Raw genomic sequence first — 15584 nt, forward strand, 5'->3', positions numbered from 1 at the left:
GTCTTCTCTAGAAGTAGACTGAACCATCCAGCTTTACCATACTCAAAAGATATGGAACAACTTCTTCCTTCTGACAAAACTAAGGGCGAAGTTACAAAAAATATATGGTTTCCATTTTAATGTGTAGAAAAACTTTGCAGAAAGCCTTCTCAGTTCCTGCTACAGCTCAATACATGCCCATACGTTCTTGGGTTAAATTTACATGGCCATATTTTCATACCTGAGAATGCAAGCAGCCAATATTAATGACCTTGAATTGTGATAAGAATACTCAGGCTGTGATTAAGAATTATACCTGTCTTACTCAGTTTCATGAGTCTTAATCAATTCATAATGTGTCACCAGGATATCTGTAATGATCTGGTACCACCAGCCATAAACCCATGGTGGTAATAGGAGACCTATGCCCTTAACCTCTGAACATAAAGTAATTCAGTCTACAAACGCATTGAAAGAACACAAGTAGTTTGATCTAGGAGTAAGAGCTGTTGAGGAAGACACTTTAAATGACTTATTTTTGGAGAATATTTGCACAATTTATCCTTCCTCATATTGTTAATTCCCTTAAGATGTATTGTCATGTGGAGGTATCAGGCCCGGTTAAGAAACACCACCTTCATATGCTCACGTTCTTAAATTACATTCTCTCCCTAAAAACTGTGACATTTGACACACATTCACTTGCGTGCACACCACACATAGGATAACATTCCTCTAACTCAGGTTGCTTACAATACCACTTCGTATGCACCCTATCAGAGCACCCAGAACATTCTGTACAAGGGCTAAGTTCAGCACTCAAGATGTTATTTCTTTTTGGCCACTCTGCGACAGAGCTATCATAAATGAATGAACAATAGCGGCCTGGATGGGGCTTTGGCGTGGTAACATGAAGGATGTTGTTTTATATATGACATAAAATGCTCTTCCACGCCCTCTTTTTTAGACAGAGCCTGGGACAGAGGAAGAAGGTACAGACGAGGAAATCACAAATGAGTATAGTGGCAAGAACCACCACGACAATCAATGCAAACACGGAGCCAGTCAGGGAAGAAAAATGTATTGTAAATTTGTCCACCAGGGTCCCTACTGAAACTGAAACCCGTGTCCTCAAGAAAGGCCTGGGATTTGTTCCCACCCCTAGGAAGGAAAACATTTGCAACAATTGTGAACTGCACAAATTCTTCCATAAGATACACCTTAAAGCATTCTTCCAGGATAGATCCCACCAAATACAACAAAACCGGACTACGAAATCCCTCTAAGTTTACTCTGACTGCCATTCTGGTCCTGAATAAAATCCTCAAATCTAGAACAAGTAGTCTTAAGAGAGGTTTCTAGAGGTACAACAACTACTGCCTTTCATAATCTCTATGCCTCAGAACTTGAGGTTGTAAACGATTTGTCTAATGATCACATGATCACCATGAAGCAAGCAGACAAAGGTGGGGCTACCGTGATCATGCGTACTGTGGACTACGATAATGAATGCAATCGTCAACTGGCAAACCGCCACTACTACACCCCCATTGCCAGTGACCCTATTGGTTGTCTAACAGCTCAAATTACAGCAATGGTCTCTACTGTTGAAACACAGGATTGGATTAGTCATAATGAGGCTGATGTTTTTCTCAAAAGGGAACCCAGTACGCCCTATTTTTAGGTCCTCCCTAAAATCCACAAGGGACAAAACCCTCCACCTGGACGACCCATAGTCTCAGGTATCGATTCCCTCCTCGAACCTCTGTCATGCTTCTGTGACCACTTTCTACAACCTGTAGTACAGAAAACACCATAATTCTTACAGGACACTAGGGATGTACTACGCCTCATTAAAAACATCCACATGAACCATGAGATCGATTTACTTGTCACAATAGATGTGGAGGCCCTCTACACAAACATCCTGCAAGCGGCCACACTCAAGGTAGTAGAGGGTGCGCTTTTGGCTGAGGACTGGGATTCCCTCACCTCAGTTAAATTCATAATGGAGTGTGCCACACTAGCCTTAACTGAAAACTTGTTTCAATTCAGAAAACAGCTGTACCATCCAACCCAGGGACCTTCAATGGGGAGTACATTTGCCCCGAGCTTGGCATGCCTCTACATGGCTGCCTTTGAGAAAATGATGATTTTTGATGGCTCTAACCCCAACACCAACAATTACTGCTGTGGCATAGATATATTGATATCTTGATATTCTGGAAGGGTGACATGACATGATGCGAGGATTTCTGCAGGTGGATTAACACTCTCAATCCCTACCTCCACTTCACCAACACCATGTCCTATACAAGTATTCCATTCCTAGACCTCATGATCTCATTGACAGAAGGACAATTGAGCACCACAGTCCACCAAAAAACAGCAGTCACCATCCTAAAGCGCTAAGAGATAACCTTTAATTTGGACAATTTCTACAGCTACGCCATAACTGCAGTAATGTACTGGACTACAATGTTAAGGCTGATCAACTGGCACACAGCCTGGCCTCCCGTGACTACCCCACACACAGCATTAAATGGGCAAAAAAACGGGCAAAAAATAATAATAGAGAGGAACTGTTGGAACAGAATCAGATACAAATAACAGACACACTGACATGTGTCACTACATACACACCCTACTCTAACCGTATCCGCAAGATTATCAAAAAGCACTGGGGCATCCTACAAACCGGTGTTCTGGCACTACCCCCACCACGGTTTGCGTTTAAATGTAATAGGAACCTGAAGGACATACTAGTACACACCAGACCACCACCTACTACCCACTGTGACCAAAGATCCCTATGGAGACACTATGCATGCGGGTCCCTGCATCGTATGTGCTCTCACTGAGATTACCAAAGAGATTGAATTTTTTCCAGTTCAAAAGGGTGCAGAAAAAACATACCAACTGCATCACAAGCAACTGCATATACACCCTTACATGCCCATGTAACCTTTGATACATACGTATGACCACCAGGATGGTTAAAATACGCATCATGGAGCACCGCAGTAACATCTGCTGCCACAAATTTAACACCAAGATGCATACACACTTTGAACAGAAGGGACGTACACCAGACAGTCTTAGATGGACCATAATTGAGGCACACCCCAGATGAGCTAACAAGCCCTCTTCAGGAGAGAGCAAAATTGGATTTTCCGCCTCTCCACGGATAAACAGGGTCAGAATGAGGATATCACCAGGAGCGAACTGAGTAGATAGCATGCTCCCTTGAGGAATTACATATTCAGTACCTTCTAACCGGAACACCTACCAATGGCTAGTTATATAGATTCACTCCAGCATACCAGGTGATCTTTCCCTACGATACGATGTGCCATGTCTCCTCGGGACAACAATCATAATGAGATTGCCATATTTGCACACTTGGATCCCGACATCCATACACCACCATCTCTGCCACCTTGTTCCCCAGAGAGCGAGGCATTGCTACACCATACAACATACAGTCACTCTGTTCCTTCCCTGACAGTGACTCTTTTACGGTGAGTACATTGTTTCACGTAAGTGCCACACAGTGCCACATATGTGTCACTGTGGCTAGTAATTCTATGCAATTGCCAATCCCACTTGGAGTTTTGCTGGGGTAATTCACAGGTGCTATTGCCACCACATCCAGCACCATCTCTCCTCGTACATGGCATTGACATATCACTGAGGTTTTTACATGTTTACAGGGTTACTAGGAATAGGACACACTTACCGCTTCAGCCCCGTAACTTGCTTTATTAGTGTGACGACAACTTCATCCATTCGACCAGTTGCCATTCGCACTAGTGCTTTCATCACCCCTTTAGTGTGCACTATTCCAACATGGTGCCTGTGTTTCAGATATCCATGGTGCCCACATAAGTTTTCCGGCCGTATAGCTCCCTATACATGAGGCAACCCGCACATCTCTTTTTATGAGTAATGACTAATTCATTCTCCTTAACGGGTGCAACCCTCACTCGTGTTTTCACTTAACAACTCCCCTGGGTTGTACTCTTAATCATTCTAACATGGGGCCCATATTGAGATACCCATACCGGATCTCAGTCCGTGTCATGTCGACATGCCTGAATGAGTCATCCGGCCATGCCACTCCCGAGCAATTGATGTTCTCCACATCTGCAACTGCTCTGATTATGCCGGCTGATACGAGTACTTAACGCAGCCGACTCGAACTCTCCGCACTCTACTGAGCTGGTGGAGAGAGAGTAGGTCATCCGGTTACCTAGCTGCTTCTCAATTGTACCTCGCTATCCTAATCATCACGGGGACACCTCCTGGCGCCCACCCCCTCCTAACTTTGCTGGTATTTCTGCTCCAGTGCTGACACCTTGAGTAGTTGGTCTAAAATGTTTTCTTTGTACTTTGTGTCAAACCAGAACGTTAAAACTCTTAACGTACCCTCCACCAGTGATTCAATGCAGCTGGTGAACTACCCAAGATGGGTGATTTGTAATTGCTTTACATATCATGATGGTTGATGAGCCACCCCGCCTGCTTTAGTCCTTAGATGTGCCGCCTGCCACATATTTCTTCCATTACACTGAGCCTGTTACATTTGCTTTTTACGAACAGCTTGACTAAGAATTTCATTGCGTCCTGTCTCTCCAGAGGCTGTTTCTAATGATGCATACCATTAAATGTTTGTTTTAGGTCGGTTTTACTACAAGGTACCTCAATGTTAGGTTGCTTGTGTGTTTGGTTTACATTGAATACTAATAAGGAAACCAACCACTGAGTAGTTAGTCATTTTCTAACGTTTGGTACTGAAGAATTGGCACTTGATCATTCTGACATCCTAGGCAAGAAACATGTTGACCTGTACGTTGTAGCCACCGCTGAACATTACCTCAGTGGTGAGCCAACCAACATTTTTAATTGGGACCAGCGGACTCGCGGATTAAAATTAATTGAGTACCACTGCGTCTCATTTTAGAATCCCCTTCACAGTTCCCTCACACCTTCCACACACATCTGCACCACGAGGCAACATACTCACACCGCACCTTACAGCGTTGCAGCTCTGGCCTGATGAGGCGCATGCCCTATGATGAAGCATGACACCCGGCTGGGTATGTGAGGGCCCTAATTCCCAAAGTGGGAGACACCCTGTCTCTAATCTTGGGTTATCTTGATATACCGACCAGGCCTCTGCTTCTTTCTTCTCTAAGGAACTGCATACTCAGGTCTTAACACATATGATATCAAGCCTTTATTTATTTAGAGAAGCATTTCGATGGCACTGAGAGGTCAGCCCATGCCGGAATTCCAACTCAGCTGATTCCTGTTACCTCATGCGAGGGATGCTGTCCAACTCTACACGAAGACAGGCAGTTTCCTGACACGTACCCATATGTAATGGGGAGTTAGATCACCCAGTAGGTATTTTGGCAGATCCACTTGCCTTAGACATGATAGAGTAGAATGTGCTAGGTAGGAGTACAATATATTACAGTACTTGTATGTAAGGATATAGTTTCCCATAATCAGCAAACTGGTTCTTTTTCACCATTCCTGTAAGATTAGTCATAATGTTCTGTTTCCATCTATTAATCATTTTAGCACAAGTATTTTACTCAAGATTCACAATACTTCAATAAATATTGAAAAGCTTTGCTATGTATTTCTTGTATATCTCTTTGGGTATGCATAAATGGCTGAGTGAAAGGGTTCTAGATCTGTTACCATGATTTCCTTGGGGAGTCAGGGTTGTCATGTTCTAAGGCTGCATTTGTTACCTTGTATGGTTAGGGGTACTAACGGTGCACTGTGAACTAGCAGAACTATAAGCCAACATATCCTGAGGGGTGCCTAGAATCTGTCTCGCACCAGTCCAAAGTTCATGTTGGCCACCAAACGCACAAATTTACTTGAGAAAGTATAAGCCATACGACAGTATTGTGCATAAACTAGACATTATAGGCCAGTAGAGAATACGGATGAATGGCTGGGCCCCTCCTTTTTCACATACAACATAGTGATGATAGTGTATGTCCACACTAAACCATAGGCATAAGAGGGAGTGCCTCATGCCAGTTGCCATCTTTCCACACTATCAGTGGCCCTCTGTCATTCTTCCTCCTAATTCCTCCAAACCCTCTCTCTCACCTTCTGTGTTTCATTCAGGTTTTCTCTTTTTTCTCACCTTTCAATCTGTAACCCAGCATTCTGGCCTCTAATATTATTTCTTTTAGTATTGTGCTTATGCTCAAAACACACAGATAATGGTCTGAAACAAGTGAACCAGTTGTAAAAGTTTGATACCTCCATGTATATGTGGACCCACAAAGACAATTCGAAACTCAGTCTCAAAAAAAGAGGTCCAATTCTGGTTTTCTTTCTCAACCAAACATTTGGGTTTCCAGACAGAATCAAAGATTTGCCTTTCATACATGCTAACATTTGAAAACGGAGAATTAGAAAGAAAGAAAAAAATAGGGGAATTTAATTGTTCCATCATCTTACATTGAATATGAGAAATGTTTTAGTGGAAGAAAGCTAAAGTAAAACCATGTTTGGCCTAAAAGAACAAGTTACTTGCCTTCGGTAATGATATATCTGTGAGAAACATAGGTTAGTTATAGATTCCGTACCTTAGAATTACCCCCCAGGCATCAGACTGGATCCGTAAAGTTTTTCGGCAGCCGTACCTCTGCGCGTCGGAAGGTGGCATTGGTCGGCTTCGCGTCTGTCGTTGGTGTCGTGGTCACCAGGATGACGTCGCAGTAGCTACTTAGACACCGCTCGCGCGCTCTGACGTCAGTTCTGTACATGACTTTCCACCCCAGAAACGCAGAGCCATGCAAGACACATACCACTGATGCACAAAGCTAGGATATCCTTAACCCTAGAAATCAGCTTGCAGAACAGGGAGGATGGGTGGGGCGGTAAGGAATCTATAACTAACCTATGTTTCTTACAGATATATCGTTACCGAAGGTAAGTAACTTGTTCATCTGAAAGAAACAGTTAGTTATAGATTCTCTACCTTAGAATAGATACCCCAGCAATACCAACCCCGGACGTGGGTTTGCGAACCAAGTTTACACCAGAAAGTCCTGGAGAACAGAACAGCCAAAAAAGCAGTCTCTTGGCTGTCCAGGCAGTAGTGTTTTGTAAACGTGTGCAGCGATGCCCACGTATTTGCCATACAGATGTCATTGAGAGGGGCTCCTCGTCCCAAAGCAGTAGTGGCTGCCATCGCCCTGGTGGAATGAGCGTGTAGCCCCACTGGAGGCTCCTTTTTTGCTAGAGAATAGCAAGCTTTAATACACAAAACTACCCATCTGGAGATGGTCTGCTTGTGTACGGCCCAACATTTCTTATCGCCCACATAGCCAACAAAGAGCTGGTCATCCACCCGAACTGTTTGGTGCGATCCAGATAGAAGGAAAGCACACGTTTTGGGTCCAGATGGTGGAGCCTCTCTTTCTCTTTCTCTTTAGAAGGATGTGGAGGCCGAAAGAAGGTGGGCAAAGTGATGGTTTGCCCAGTATGAAAGGATGTGACCACCTTGGGAAGGAAGGATGGACGAGTTCTTAGGACAACCTTGTCCGGATATACAGCCAGAAAAGGAGGCTTGGATGAAAGAGCCTGGAGCTCCCTCACTCTTCTGGCAGATGTGATGGCTACCAGGAATGCTGTCTTAAGAGTTAAGAGACTGAGAGGACAATTGAAAAGCGGCTCAAAGTGAGCGCACATCAAATAGGTCGAGACCAAATTCAAGTCCCACTGAGGCATTACGAAAGGGATAGGAGGGAAGAGATGAGTAATGGCTTTTAAGAAATGATTTACAACCGGGGACTTGAAGACAGAAGGCTGATCAGCAAGCCTAAGAAAGGCAGAAATGGCCGAGAGATAGCCTTGGATAGTGCCCAGAGCAGAGCCCTGCTGGGCCAAAGAAAGGAGGAATAAGAGAACCTCAGAAAGAGAGGCAGAAAGGGGATCCACAGCCTTTGCTGCGCACCATGCCACAAATTTGTTCCACCGGTAGGTGTATACCGTCTTAGTGGAGGGACGCCTGGCTGCCAAGATTACACCACAGACTTCGGGAGGCAAGTCGAATGACGTCAACTGCCGCCACCCAATCTCCATGCAAGGAGGTGGAGGCTGAAAAGGTTAGGGTGGAGGACCTTCCCCTGCTGCTGCGACAGAAGATCCTCCCGAAGAGGCAGTCTGATCGGAGGATCGATGGCCATGTTGAGCAGCTCGGGATACCAGACTTTTCATGCCCAAACCTGAGCCACGAGAATGACTTGGGCCCGGTCGCTTTTGATCTTCTTCAGCACTCTGGGCAGAAGTGGTATAGGCGGAAAGTCGTATAAAAGACCGCAACTCCACTTGCGACGAAAAGCGTCACCTAGCGAGTGCCACCTTGGAAATTCCAACGCGCAGAATTGCTGACATTGCGCGTTCTCTTCGGTGGCAAATAGATCTAACCAAGGCTCTCCCACTTCTGAAAGAGCCTTGCACCACCTCCGAGTGAAGACGCCATTCGCGATCCATCATGCACCTGCGGCCTGACGTTCAGTGAACCTGCCAGGTGTTGAACATCCAGGGATATGCCCTAATGTTCCAGCCATGTCCAGAGGTGGAGGGCCTCCTGACATAGGGTCCATGACCCCACCCTGCCTTGTTTGTTGCAGTACCACATGGCGGTGGTGTTGTCCGTGAACACCTGCACTGCTCTTCCCCGGACAGAGGGAAGGAAGGCTTTACGTGCAAGACGGATCGCCCGAAGCTCCAGAAAGTTGATGTGGAGCCCGTACTCCGCCGGAGACCAGAGGCCTCTGACATCAGCCTCTCCCATGTGGCAGCCCCATCCCATGAGGGATGCGTCTGTCACCACTGTGTGTTCCGGTTGGGGGAGGGAAAGGGATCTGCCGTTGACCCAATCCTGGTTCGTGAGCCACCACTGCAATTGTCGTGCAGTGCCCTCCGAGATCTGATCGGACAGATTATACTGATGCTGCACCCACTAGAACTTCAGGTCCCACTGCAGAGCCCGCATATGCCACCTGGCATGATCAACCAGCAGGATGCAGGAGGCCATGAGGCCCAGCAGCCTCAGGGTCATCCTGACCGAAACCCAGGATAGAGGCTGAAAGATCGAAATCATAGCCCGAATATCCCGGACTCGCTGTTGGGGAGGATAAACCCGAAACTGCGTTGTGTCCAGAACCGCTCTGATGAAGAGGAGCTTCTGAAAGGGGATCAGGTGTGACTTCGGCACATTGATGGAGAACCCCAGCGAATACAGGAGGTCGGTCGTAGCCTGAAGGAGGGAGACTATAGCCTGTGGCAAGCCCGCCTTCAACAGCCAGTCATCGAGATAGGGGAAGACTGGAACCCCTGATCTGCGCAGATGAGCTGCAACCTCCCCCATCACTTTCGTGAACACCCGAGGGGTACTGGTAAGGCCAAAGGGGAGCACTGTAAATTGAAAGTGCTCGTGGCCTACCGTGAACCGCATGTAACACCGGGGGGCCGGCAGGACGGGGATGTGAAAGTAAGCGTACTGCAGGTCCAACGCTACTATCCAGTCTCCAGGGTCTGGGGCAGACAAGGCCTGAGCTAGCATCAACATCTGGATTTCTCCTTACGGAGGAAGTGGTTGATGTTCCTTGAGATCCAAGATATGATGCATGCCCTTGTCATTCTTGGGTACCAGAAAGTAGTGGGAATAGCAACCACGACCTGCTTCTGGGGCAGGAACATGCTCGATGGCTCCCTTGGCCAAGGGAGCCGTGACTTCCTGTTGAAGAAGGCCCAGATGATCCTCCGACATACGATGGTACTGAGGTGGCATGGCTGAGGGGGTAGCCTCGAAGGGGAGGGAGTAGCCCCTTCGGACTATTTGCAAACCACACCTGTCCGAGGTGATGGTGCGCCAGTGGGGGAGGTGATGGTGGATCTTGCCGCACTCTGGCGTTTGATAAGCCTGAAATGTCGGACAAGGAAGGTTTGGAGGTGGAAGCAGAGGGGGGTTGATGGACTGGCTCGCTCGCTGGCCCCCAGAACCACGGCGGTGGTTCCCACGTCTCCAGCCGCACGAAGGTTGTGGAGCTTGCGTCGGGGCGGGACGTCGTGGGGCACCCCTTCCGTAGCCACGAAAGTGGCAAAAAGCAGACTGCGCAGGGCGGTTGGAGAGGCACAAGGACTTGGCCGTAGCCCGTGAGTCCTTGAAACGCTGTAGAGCGTTGTCTGCTTTGTCGCAAAAAAGGCGTCGGCCATCAAAAGGCATGTCCATAAGGGTGCTCTGGACATTCCCAGAAAAGGCAGTCGATCTCATCCAGGCGTAGCGTTGAAGGGCTACCGACGTGGGAATCGTCCTGCCTAGAGAGTCGGCGGTATCCAGCCCAGAGCGGATGGTAAACTTTGCTATGTCCCTCCCAGCGGCAACAGCCTGGGATAGTACAGTCCGGGCCTCCTCCGGACACTGAGGCAGAGCTTGCGCAACTGTGTCCCACACCGAGTGACAATAATGGCCCAATAGACATGCGGTGTTTACCGACCGCAGTCCCAAGTTGGCGGAAGAGAAAATCTTCTTCCCAAGATGATCCAGCTTCTTGGAGTCCCTATCTGGTGGAGCATTAGGGAATGCACTTTTGGAAGTAATGGCTTGGACCACCAAGCTCTCAGGGGTGGGGTGTTGGGAGAGGAAAGTGGGGTCGCCTGGGGCCGGGCGGTGGCATCGGGCAATCATCCTATCCACGGGAGCCCCCGTGTTGGGCCTGGACCAGGTGCCCAAAAGGATGTCGGTTAGGGCTTCATTAAATGGCAGCAGGGGCTCCGAAGAGCTCACTTGCGGTTGAAGCACCTCTGTGGTGATGGCTCCGCAACCGGTCCCTCAATCTTCCTCGCGACCAAGAACTTGGGGTCGTGGTCACGCTCCAGGCAAAAGAAAGCACACGCGGCGCGGGTCCGTCACCGACATCAGTCTTGTACAAGAACCGCAAGCCTAGGAACTGAGCATCCCTACGTGTGCCAGGAGTCAACAGGACTTAAAAAGACATCGACAAAAGTTGCTCAAAAAGTACAGTCAAAATGTGACTTGAGGTGCCGCTCTCTCCGGATCTGCGCTGGCTGGCGCGGAAAAAAAAGAACTGACGTCAGCACGCGAGGGCGGCATCTAAGTAGCTACCCTGATGTCATCCCGGTGACCACGACGCCAACGACGGACGCAGAGCCGACCGACACCACCTTCTGACGCACAGAGGTACTGCTGACGAAAAACTTTTCAGATCCAGCCCGACGCCTGGGGGTAATTCTAAGGTAAGGAATCTATAACTAACTTTCTGATAAGTCACCTACGGTAATATCAGGAATGTTGACTTGTATGCCCTTGTCATGTTGTGTCAATAAAAATTGTATTCATCTGGTCCTTCCATCCAATGATAATAGATTGCAGTTCATTTTAAATACATTCAAAACAACACTGCTTGTCTCTTTGCCCAGAAAGTCATCTGCACTTAGGTCCCCATATTGGTTATGTGTGCATCAGAGGACAAAAGTGTAAAGGGGAGCCGTAGCTCACTTGGCTATCCACCATTATGATTTTCTATACTCCCTTTTTCTCTCTGGTATCTTCATATATTCATCAAGAGGGTTCTGCTTGTCTCCTGTTTCAGAAAGGAAGCCAAGTTTGTTGAACAGTGCAGATGACCTCCCTCTAGATTTCCTAGCACAATTACCATGATATGTCACTCTGCTAATAGACGCACAGATATTAGTTTGCTGATTTCCACAGTAGCGGTTAGAGTCAGACTAATTCTTTATGTTGCTGTGTTTTTAAATAACATAATAAAAGAACTTCAACTTCATCAGGAAGAAGCAGCACCTTGCCACACTGAATCAGATGCGGCATGGAGTCTGAGGAATGAAGCTTACCCATTTTGCCTGTACTGCATATAGCTAGTAATTATTGAACTGGAGGTGCTGGGACTCATAACAAAAAGTATAGTGTTCACTGCAAAATTCTAAAAAGATCCATGTTAAGGAGAGTGCACCTTGGGTGCAAACAAAAATATCTTGGAGGAACTAGTTGACGCTGATCACCAGTAGGGTTTAGAAATGGATATGAAAATCAAATTGGAAATAATACCATAAAAAGGGGGAGGGCTGAAACATATTCTTTTCTAATCAGTGGGATAAGTAAACAAGAAGTGCTTTTGATCCCATTCCCTTTTCTACTTTTTTATTATATTTACTACATTGCACATTGACCAAAAAGTGTAGCAGATTTCCATACAATAGTAAATGTTCTAATACACATATTTTTTCTTAAGCACAAAAAGAAAAAATATACAATAAAATTAATTATAATATAGAAAGAAGTGGGCATTAATAAAGAGAAATGCCTGTAAATCTGAAAATAACCTCAGTTCATAGACCTCAGGAAATTTTCACCTAAAAAATGGCACAATAGGATCTCAGTAATTAAATCACTATCACTGAAAAGAGTGTTTCGCAATCAAGAAGCCGCAGCAGAACATATATGCAGCTAAATATATAGCCAAATCTCGCTACGGGGAGGGGTTTAGTGATACAATGTCAAAAAAACATATTAGTCACAGTGAATACATTTGTTAAAAGAGTCCTGGGTGTACTACAGTTAGTAACTTTAAGGCCCCCTCTGAAATGGGTATGGAGTATCTAAGTGATGTCATCAAACTAAACTAAAACTACTAAGCTATTGGTTGAAAATGGCGAGAAACAAATTACATTTTTATGGTAGAGAAAGATACAAAATTCATCAAGAAGGCTGATTTGGGGTACCGGGATCCTTGTCTATACTAAAAATGGATATTTAGTTCTCTAATCACTTGTACAATTCCAAAGACACAAAGATCTCATTGGGAGACTCACATACAAACTGCATCTATGAGCAAAGATTAGGGAACCTATTATGATCATGACTATAAAGAAATATCTTCATCTACCTATCAGTAGCTGGAAAGAATTATACTATTATTAATTTTGTAGAAGGTAGGATGCTGATCACAAACGTATGGGTTTACTACCAATATTACGTAACCAGAAAGAGGGAGAGAAAGGAAAAGGAAATTAAACATATCTTTCATCTGGCCTCATGCAGTACTGATGAAAGAGGACATGGCCCACATATTTTTCTTTTGTGTGTGATAAAGGAATATAAAAAGAATTTTCATACCCTCATGCTCAAGAAAAATTATATTAACTAATGCGCAATGGTGATATGATTCCTATCAACTGATGCTGACATATGGATTTGTGTAAATTAGCAATGTTTTTGAAGCATGCTTTAAGAGTGAGGTTAATGTTTATTAACTTTATGCAATGATCAATTATTAGAAAAATTGGAGCCTTTCTCTTAATGTATTTTTACGGTGTCGTGAACTAGATATCATGATCAGTGTATGTGTTTATATAACTTTCCCATAGTGATTTAAACTCCAGTCGGTTATTGAATGGACTGCATCCACTTTTTAAAATGTTTGTGTTTGTGGATGACTGTACTTTCTTTGTATATATTTGCATACCTAAAATTAAGGGGCCTATTTCAATGTCGGGGGGTTTCCGACCGACATCGACAGTATCAATTCTGACAGCCTAATTTCAATCTGGTTGTCGGAATTTACACTGGCCGGAAACCGGTCCGTAATCCCAATTGACGCTGTTCCCGCCGTTGGCATTACGATGCTCTATTTCCAACAGGCTTTTCATGCCAAACTATCTGACATGGAAAGCCTGTCGGAAAGCGAGTTTGGGGGCACCTTGGAGGGCCCCCTTCTCCTTACGGCATCCAGTTGGGGGCCGAGGGGGTAACTATGGTGCCCAGGGGGTTCATCCCTGCACCACGTCCTGCTACACAGTACAGGGATGAACACAATCTCCAATTTCTCTATGGGAACTTGTGCTACAGGTGGTTAACGGCTGCAGCAGTAGCTCTCATAGGGAAATGTGATCGCATCGTAATCATGCGGTCGGGACCACCGACCGGAGGTCAGTCGGTCCCGATTCCATGATAATGTCGGTCGGAGGCAACTCCGACCGACATCATAATCGGCCCCTATCTGTGTAAGTTTGTGAAAACCATTATGCATTATGATTCTTAACCAAAATAAATTTAATGATAAAGCCCAAAGGAATGTGATAATCTCGAGTTAGGAAACGCCTTTTGTGACAGTGATGTATAACTGAATTTAAATTTCCCATAGCATTTGACTGGTCAAAATCCAAATGAGAACCTGATTCAGCAAGTAGGATAAAGTATTTTGACTGTAACTCAATTATTCCTACTCAATATATTCTTTTGTATTTTGCACGTTTGAACACCTCGCCACCCAGTGGCTAAGTCAGCATATGTTTCTCAAAGCTGTCAATAAAGAACTTTGCACAGCTTTCATTTTCACTGGGGGAGTAAAACTTTCCTCTTCAGAAGATGAAAACGACTTTAGAGCAGAAAACAAACTAACCTTTTCTGGTCTTGTCTGCTGAAATCATGGGTCACAATCACGAATTCAATGTCTTGGTAGTCAAACGTATCATCTTTTTTGTAGTACAAATGATTCTAAATATTCCACAGAAAATTATTATTTTACACATTCAAAAACACTATTACAACTTACTTCAGTACATTCATCGAAGGTGTGTTCTTCTCCTAGAAAGGTCTGAACCTGTGTATCTGCTGTGCCATCAACCAACCAACTAAATCTTTCAACTGTAAGAGAAAATTCAATTGAAAAGCACAATATAGAGAAATATTAGGAAGTTATATTTTCAAAACTGGAGTCAAGTACTGAATATATTTTTGATTCTCACCGTATGATTCAAAATGTTTCCTCGGTGCTTGGAAATTTGTATCGATGGCACGCTCAAGGAATTCAGTAGCCCATTTTATAACGTCTCTGGAAAGTTTGGCTTCAAGATTCACAGGTGAGCTGCTTTCTGAGAGCCACGACTGGACTGTTTGAATGTTCTAATAAATAAACATACATATTGGACTGTCAGTGACAATAAAGTGTCAAACAAGTGCATGAACATTTCTATTTAACAACTTTGTTCCACCAACAATCAAGGGCAGAAAGGTGACTTATCAAAGTCCTCTGTAAGTATCTTGCTTACAATATTCTGTGAACCAGCGATTGAACAAAATCTACAATATAATTTAAAAGGAGTCAGACTGAAGAGCATCTTTTCGAACAAGGACTAGAATTATGCATCTAGAACCAATAATAAAAGAGCTATAAGGTTGCTTGACCACAACTGAGGTATTGGTAACAACTGGTTGTGGAGCTTACTGATCAACACTGACGTGTAAGCTATCTCTTTATTAGGTAGCAAGTGAGTGCTTCAAATAAGTAACTAATTAATTGGGCCACACACCAGGGGCGTCCTCTGTCCACACGCCAGCAACGCCCTCTGTCCCTCTTGCTTTTAGCATTGACCACTAACAGCCTGTTAGTTATGATGCATAGGTTGGGGGAGTAATGGAGACTCAAGAGGGAGAAATTATGCATTACATTACCCTATATGTTGATGACAAACCCCCTATATGTGAGATACATAAATGGCGACTTGTCATCAATACCTAGGTT

General features: G+C 45.0%; 1 protein-coding gene across 1 annotated transcript in view; it reads right to left on the reverse strand.

Moving 5' to 3' along the window:
• Window positions 1-15584, reverse strand: part of DNAH12 (dynein axonemal heavy chain 12) — a 1449067-nt gene that overhangs the window by 1242005 nt on the left and 191478 nt on the right. Inside the window, exons 10-11 of the mRNA XM_085624669.1 lie at window positions 14809-14965; window positions 14616-14707 (exon numbers count right to left, since the gene is read on the reverse strand). Of these exons, the coding sequence (XP_085480795.1) occupies window positions 14616-14707; window positions 14809-14965 (249 nt within the window). The remainder of the gene's footprint in view (window positions 1-14615; window positions 14708-14808; window positions 14966-15584) is intronic.

This window comes from Triturus cristatus, chromosome 9, assembly GCF_964204655.1.
Source record: "Triturus cristatus chromosome 9, aTriCri1.1, whole genome shotgun sequence".
NCBI lineage: Eukaryota > Metazoa > Chordata > Amphibia > Caudata > Salamandridae > Triturus > Triturus cristatus.